This window comes from Haliotis asinina, chromosome 4 (assembly GCF_037392515.1).
Source record: "Haliotis asinina isolate JCU_RB_2024 chromosome 4, JCU_Hal_asi_v2, whole genome shotgun sequence".
Classification (NCBI taxonomy): Eukaryota; Metazoa; Mollusca; class Gastropoda; order Lepetellida; family Haliotidae; genus Haliotis; species Haliotis asinina.
In genome coordinates this window covers 40116974-40125379 of record NC_090283.1, presented here as the reverse complement: position 1 = coordinate 40125379, position 8406 = coordinate 40116974, and the positions used below count along the sequence as shown (strand labels likewise).

The following is an 8406-nucleotide window of genomic DNA, read 5'->3' as shown; positions in this document are numbered from 1 at the left end:
TATTTGTTGTGCCATTTCCCAGACAAATATGAAATTTATGGTAAACTGGTTAACTACTGCAGAATAATAATCATAACAATAGTCATGTGGGGATGCAAAATGTTTGTAACATCCTACAGAATCCAGTCAAGTAGAAAAACAACACATTTAGCTGACCTCGTTACATTCTTGTACACAACAAACAACACATAGAGAGACAACTTACACGTCCGCCTCAATCACTACAATTATATTTGACAGTTTAAATAAATAAGTCACACTTACATGTTTACACAATGTCATGTTTATTTTATTGTCTAATTCAAGGCGTCATAGATAAGTGACTTCTTGGTGTCAGTCATAGTGATATCTGCTCCACTTATCACCTTTATGTTGACTGTGTAGCGACCTGGCCGCCCTACACTAAACACGGGAAGAAGAGACTCCCTCCACTCAACATCCACCTTGGCTAAAACAACCTCTCTGTCCAGGTCGATGAAGGCGAGTCTCCCCCTCCCCACATCCAGCACAACGCCATAGTGGAGGGTGGCCTGTGTGCCGAGTGTGTTAGACATTGTGTTACTGTAACACTTCCCCTCCTTCCCCTCCTGACACACCCTGGTACAGAGACTCCCCCGGTGTGTGCCACAGCTCCCTACACGGACACACCAGGAGCGGGGCTGTAGACAAACATACCTCTCACTGTCCACCTCACTCTCCTCCACCACACCCACCTCCAGGACAAGCCACCCCAACCCTCCAACCACCACACCCACCTTCAGGACAGGACACCCTCTACTCACCACACCCACCCTAGACTGTGTATCCCAGTACTGTGGGGTGGGGGGGGCAGGGGTGACAGTAGAAGGGGATGGAGGAAGGGGGATGGAGGTGGAGGCACATGTACCCCAATATTCCCGTAACCTGCCGCTGTGTCTGTGTTGTGTGACGGGTGGCGAGTTGACCAGCTGACCGTCTGTAGTTACGTGGCACCTGTCTGTGTTGGCTCGAGCAGCGTCCAGTTGTAGTTGAGGACCTGGAAATATAGATTTTGTCTACAGTTTAACAAATTTCCGAACTACAGACCAACAAATTAGACATTTTATTGTCAACCTCGTTTCAATGTTTACAAAACAACGCACTGAATATCGGCTGCCATTTTCGTCTGTGTGTGAATTGTGTCATAACTGTGATATAAATAGATATTATGACGGTGGGAACATATTTGTGTGGCTATTCTAAATGTTTTTCATGCAATTTTACACTGATTGACAATGAAATAAACACTCCATGAAACATTTTGTCAGAAATTGTTAGTTGAGCTGGTTTGCTGTCTGCAGTCAGAAATAGACATTTGCCGCCTGAAAACACATTTGTATAAACTTCATATCAGGATAAAACTATCATTGTTTGTATTCTAAACTCTTCTTATACGATTTAGTAAACAATGAGAGTGACAAAATAGTTGTTTGACGATATTTTTACATCTGAGTGTTCAATAGACCCAGTATTAACAGGTAACTTCTACGTCCGCTTCAATCAATCACTGACAACAGTCTGAACACACTCACTGGGCGGAATACAGGTTGTCGGGTTATGTGTATGGACTGTGACTTGTGCTCTAACATGTTTTTTTCTTTTTTTTCTTTTTATAACAATTTATGTTTATGATATATAAATAAACATTTTCTGATGAGATCTTTTCCCAAACTGTTAAAGATAGTTAACCAAATTTTCTGTGCCAGGACATTTGTTAGGACATTATAAAGATGGAATCGTTTTAAACTAAACTGGGCCAGTTAAGCTTTTCCAGTTTTAACTTTTGCGAATATCATGGTGCGTGTAAAGTGAACCTTCCGTCGTTGCATTGGTGAGCAAATTCATGTTTCTGCTCCTGTTTATGTAATTCTCGTTTACTACCAGCTGACGCGATACCGCCGTTCATAGTTTTGATAAAGCCCAATAAGAGGAAGCTGAGCTATAACTGACTATAATTATGGTTGGCTGGTTGACTGTTGTTAAACCCTGCACTCAACACTCCAGGTAAATGATCGAGCCTGGACCAGACAATACAGTGTTCAAACTCATAAGCATCGATCTGCGCAAATGGGATCTATGACAAATGTCAAACAAGTCAGCGAGCTGCTATTAGTCAGTCGCATGGGTTGATTAAGACAAAACATAATTCACGGGTACACTTAATATTTGTTTTCATAGCCTTTAAATGCGAAAAAAATCTCAACCGTTCTGGGGCGTGCAGTGACAGGGACGCCCCCTGTAAACGGGAACATCATCTGACATCACTCCAAATTTTGGCATCAGCCACAACGTTAACGTTTACGTCCAATTCGTAACATGGAAAGAAAGTGCCATAAACTGTCTACAGGATTCGCATATGCCATTTGGCCACATTCATCGTTAAATATTGCTTTATAAGTTTTCGTGGAATTGTTTAAAACGACTGACAACAAATGACATATTTGATAAAAAGGTCGGTTGGTAGGTCTTATGGAATAAGGTGCACGTGGAAAGAGCTCCAGATGTCTGGATTTTCCCCTCGGCTTTCCATCTGACACACAGAATCAACGAAAATCATCACAGATGTCTGATATACCATGATATGCATGAATCTGTGTGAAATCGACAAGCAAAAAAGGAACAGTTTCAGTTCATTCTGTCTGATGAATAAGTTATGTGAATAATGATAATATAACAACTCTGATTTTTATGCCAGTCATCGATGTCATGAGCAACTGTTGGAGACTGTTTACATATTTGCTTTAAATGTTATGTGGCCACAATCATCATTAGATATTGTGTTCATATTATTTTTATATTGTTTAAACGGCATATGTGACAAGTATCTTGAAGAACAGTGCACCTTTCATATTAAGTAGAACAAGTCACACTTTTGAAAATATTTCCTTTTCACCCTGATCTGAAATACACCGTAATTCACAGAACATGCATAACATTCCATTCCTTGCATTAAAAAAGAATCGAATTACATCTGCCTGTATGTCTTTTGAACAATAATGCAGATTCACCGAAGGCTGCTAGGGCTGGCCACTTTTCATCTTATCGTTACATATAGACTCTACTAGTACATAAACCCTCAACTGAAGTCATGTGTTGAAAGAAATAAAGGTATTTCTACAAACCTAGTACTTAGCCCTGTTTAAAACTTCTACGAAAGAAAAGCAATAACAACAAGAGCCTAGAGAAAAGAAAGAAAGAAAAAATAGTAAACAAATAATAGAAAATAAAAGAAAAGCTAAACAAAAACAATCCCCAAAACAGCAACATGTCCAATGCTTATAACGCAAAGAAAATCACTACACCGAATTCTCTATACTTTGGGTGGAAAGGGCAGAACGTTACATCCTAGCAGGGCTGTTGGGGATGCTTCGAGTTTCAGCTGTTTGTTAAATAACGATATCTGTTACTACATTATGCTTCAGAGAAACACCAAACTCTAAGTACAGTGTGGAAGGGATCCAGCAGCAGCGTCACATCGCCTGTACAGCCTGTCCGGTTAAGCATTCCGTTGACAGTACGCCCGGTACGTCGTCCCGTATACAGGGCATTTCATCTCGTGCACGACATCAGGTGTGCAACAGCCAGTGTTTATACAGCAGTCACTCTCGCCAATCGCTAACCAATAATGCTTACAACAACGCTTCATCAAGTATTGACCTCGTGGTAAAGCGTCCGCTTGTCACGCCGAAGACCGGGTTCGATTTCCCAAATGGGTACAGTGTGTGAAGCCAGTTTCTTGTGTTTCCCCACCGTGATATTAATGGAATATTGCTTCAAGCAAAACCATACTCCCTCACTCACTCATCATGTGCTGAAGACATTTATCATTTGTACTCACACTGCAGAGCCACCGGCGTCATCGTCCCCGTTTCACGTTTGTAGCTTTCACACCCAGCATCTGCAGCAAACATTTTCGCTACAAGTCGCAGAATCGCTTAGAATAGAAACAAGACGTGCTTTTCCATACTTAACTGTTAAAACTAGATTTAGTGTCAAAGGCACAATGTCCGACATTTTGGAATTAAAGACTTAAAGACTTAAAGACTCCCTTGCGACCTTCCTTAAATCGATCATTGAAACTTCAAAGTAAACAGCTTCCGAACAGAGAACACTTGCCATAAATTACACAGAATGTTTAATTTCTCCGTACAATTTAACATTGTTATATAAATACTTAATTATGGAGCGAATACATATTCGGTAGCTTCCTTGAGGGCGGATCGAAAGTTTTATTGAGAAAATGCATAGCATTTGTTTTAGAAAGGTGTCGTGTGACAGTGTGCCTTTAAGAATTATACTTGGTTTAAAGATCGGGGTACAAATTGTACTGAACATACCACAACATCTACCAACACACATTTTCTGTCCACTTTTATCTTCTGAAGTGGTGGAACAGGTCAGACAGAGTTTACATACTAAAGTATTTAAATGCTGTCAAAGATATTCTTACCAAACCCTGGTAGTGGTGTTGGATCGTTAGGAACCTCCAAGTATTCCAGCTTGTAATAAAAGGAAACACATTAATGACACAATTCATGTTTTAAAGAACAAGAGGTTTACTAAAAATCAGACACACTTGCGTCAGTTTACCGTACAGTGAACAAGGCACATATGTCCAGAGTTCATCATAAATTGTTGTAATTACATACCTTGGGAACAATAATACGAGTGTGGGAAATAGTCGGCTTCACCTAGAATATGATACAATGTTTATTTCTCAACATATTATTTGTCAACCCCAAGCAAAATGGTTTTGCTATCTTCCAGCTTCTCGATCCCCATTTTGTATGACTCTTTGTATCTTGGTATGTCCCCCCCAAAACCACATGATCAGCAAAAAGTGCAACACACACGTCAGAGAACACAATATGCAAGAAACATATTAGAATGTTGACTAAAATCTCGGTAAACACATTACCCACAGATGGCAAATTTTGTATATGGCTTTTGTTAACGATTTCTTCAAAATTGATTAGAAGGTTTTCAAACATTGGAAATCAAGAATATAGCTAGGCCGACTATGTGTTTCGCAAATTAGGAGGTACTTACATGCTGGTGTATGCTCTCAGCATCAGCTAGCTGACAGCCAACTGTCTGTGTTCCTTTGTCTGTCAAAGCATTACAAATCAAATAGTTAACGGTTCAGTGTGATGTTGTATGAAAATTATAGATCAAAAATGATCATACCATCTCAAAGTTACATAAAGTAATTTTCCACAAAAAGGGCACAAACTGTTTACTCCTGATATACTCTTGACAAAGCTTCAGTAAGAAAGATTTGATATATATATGTTGATATACAGTGTAAGCAAGTACCTGTTGCTACTGAGCCATATGCATTGACATACCCAAATGTGGATATATCGGATTTAAGTTTATCAAGGCCCTTTGTGTTGAAACCGGTTGCAGGTGATTCGTTCATCTTCAGTGGAACTGATCTGAGGTGCGTCATTGTTGCGTCCTGTATTGAACTCTCCAGTGTCAGAAAGTCCGACTTTGAAGCATATCCGAGTACGGTCTTGATATAGTCTGAGGTCCACTTGCAACGCTCACTCTCACCTTCAGAGGTAACTTGCTCGGTGTGGAGATTTGACAGTTCCTGTCTTGTCTGATTCTCCAGATCAATGATCAGCTCCTTCTCTCTTTGATCGAGTTGTGTCCTCAGAGAGTGGAACGTGTGGTGGATGGTATCCTTCAGAGCACTGCTTGTCTTCTTTGTGTCATTCACGGCCTTGTTGATGCTCTTCAGATATGTTTGATGACGAGTATGATGTGTAGACACGCTCTTCTCATGTTGCTCTATCCGTCTTTTAGCAGCATCAGCAGCCACATCTACATCACCAACGTCGTGCCCGGCATGGTCACCAAGTCTGCTGCATTTGTAACAGATTAAAATATTGCAGTTCTTGTCAAAAACTTCAAGAGGATAAGGGCTGTGAAGTTTGCAAACTGGTTTAGTATGCATGCTTCCCGGTGTGGTATCCGTAAGTGTTTCAACAACATGTATTCTGGTAGCTTTGAAACGATTGTGCATGTTCTGACAGTATTCACAGAGAAACTCTTCACACTCTGGACACCAACACACAGCCTGGTTTCCGTCATCATTTGTACAGAGAAGCTCTGTAGGGCAATGTTTGACAGTCAGGTAGTATATTTCCTTCTGTCTCACTACATCTTTCAGGAGTGTTGTGTTTGTGAGGTTGACCTTCCTGTGACATGTAGAGCATGATATGACACCACCAGCTCCAGATGTCACACATGTCTCACACACGGCGTGTAGACAGGGCAGTAGGTAGGGTGCGGGGCCTTTCAGGGTAAACTTTTGGTGACAGACAGAACACTTGGGGAAGGCGTCCATTCTACTTCTGAAACAGATAATATCGATCTCTCTATGCAATCGATTGCACTTCACATGAATCTCACATTAATTCAAAGAAAACACGTGTATTGCACCGAAGCACTTAATGAACTTTTAAAGTATAGCAACAATATATTATAGCCATGATTATTAAAGTCCCATTGAAATGTCTTGTTAATCAAGGAGATACCGCTACAGTATAGAGTATACAGTGTTTAACCAGGCGTTATTTACTGTCCTGTTCACATCACAGTATACACAATTTTACTCTATCTGAACCTCCAACACATATGGCTTTATTCCAGTATAAACCATTTACACCATCTCTTTATGCCACCATTGCATTATCTATCAGCAGACATTATTTGCATGATCTGAATGCCCCAAATGCATTTTTTTATCTACTTGGTAACTTTATTGACTTCATCTTTATATCCAACATTATTCAGTCCATCAGTAACTTTTATACTGTGTATTGGTTACCAGCAGATATAACTGATTTCATCCGTACTTCACACACATACAACGGACCAGCACACACTATTCACTTCGACCGTATCATCCACACTTGACACCTAACAACAGTCACTGTTCACTTTTCACTGTAGTATGACCAACACCTATGTACCAGCAGAAACTATTCACTTCACCCGTATATCCAACATATTTAGTTATCGACCAGCGGACATATTTTACATTTCTCTCTACAAGCAGACACGGTTCATATCACCCGTAACACACACATGTCTCTCTACAAGCAGACACGATTCATATCACCCGTAACACTCACATGTCTCTCTACATGCAGACACGATTCACATCACCCGTAACACTCAGACACGATTCACTTTACTCCTGTCACCCACACCAGCTACCTACTAGCATACACTATCCACCCCACCCACCTCTGTATGTACACATCTTAATAAAACATTAACCCCTATCTGTGACACTCCACCCAACCCTGTATGTACACCATATACCACATCGTAACCCCAGTCTCGGACACTGTGTGATATCTATCAGTATACACTATCCACCCTGGCTCACAAATCCAACAAATCCACCAGTACATACAATTCTTTTTTATCTTTACACCCATTTTAAGCACCCTAACAGTTTTAAATAAAACTTCTGCTATCAATGATTTAAAATAATCAAGCCCCCCCCCCCCCCCCCCCCCCCCCCCCCCCGTGCTTTCCATGCGTGTCGTTTTAAACACATATCAAACGAATATTCCAAATTACACAAATGCTCCACCCGTATACCTCGCACACATTGTGCTGTAATCCCAGCCGCAACTCCGACCTACATACACTTCTGCACAATCGCCTGGTGTTTAGGTCATTGTGACATGCAGCATTGTTAACCTAAAACTAACTGTCGTGTTGCCCCGTTTACGACCCCTTGTAAACATTCATAGCGACGATATTGTATACTTCAACGTCATGTCACAACTACAGGTTACTCCTTGTAAACAACGCTCCTGCCACAAAGTCAAAACATATGGTTTTGATTTTAAAGTGTAAAATTGAACGGATCCAGCGAAGCACACTGCTGGTAATGGCGTCTGAAATAGGACTGGCAATGATAGGATTATACGTTTGATTTGACGCTTGACTGTATACGCTTAAATTACGACATAAGTAGATAATCGTCTACAATCTACGCAAGTTTTATTTTGATTGTAATTATATGTATATCAAGACAGTTTTACTGGGATGTGTTGAGACAGGACAGGACACACCTACCTGGAGGTCCGGCTTCCTTGCTGTACATGTCACTTCCCGGTCATATCTTTATGCGCGAGCGTTATCGGAAATGAATAGTAGCATGTTGCATTATGCATTGACATGGACGTCTTATAAATTGGAGTAAATGCACTGCACGTTATATTGAGATAAAAAATCACAACTTGTACTATGTACTCATGACATGTGTTAAGACTGCCCTGTACAATATCTACTCTAATAAAAAAATTCCACCAAGGTATGCATTCTGCAACTATGACGCAACACAATGAATTATTT

General features: G+C 40.5%; 1 protein-coding gene across 1 annotated transcript; it reads right to left on the bottom strand.

Annotated features, from left to right (window-relative positions):
* Positions 1 to 267: 267 nt before the first annotated feature.
* Positions 268 to 8177, bottom strand: LOC137281547 (transcription intermediary factor 1-beta-like). The gene is made up of 6 exons (XM_067812846.1): positions 8128 to 8177; positions 5335 to 6383; positions 5068 to 5126; positions 4469 to 4517; positions 3857 to 3916; positions 268 to 1015 (listed from the first exon to the last, which is right to left on the bottom strand). Exons 2-6 carry the CDS (start codon positions 6374 to 6376, stop codon positions 297 to 299), a joined length of 1929 nt encoding a protein of 642 aa, XP_067668947.1. The 5' UTR covers positions 6377 to 6383; positions 8128 to 8177; the 3' UTR covers positions 268 to 296.
* Positions 8178 to 8406: the final 229 nt, after the last annotated feature.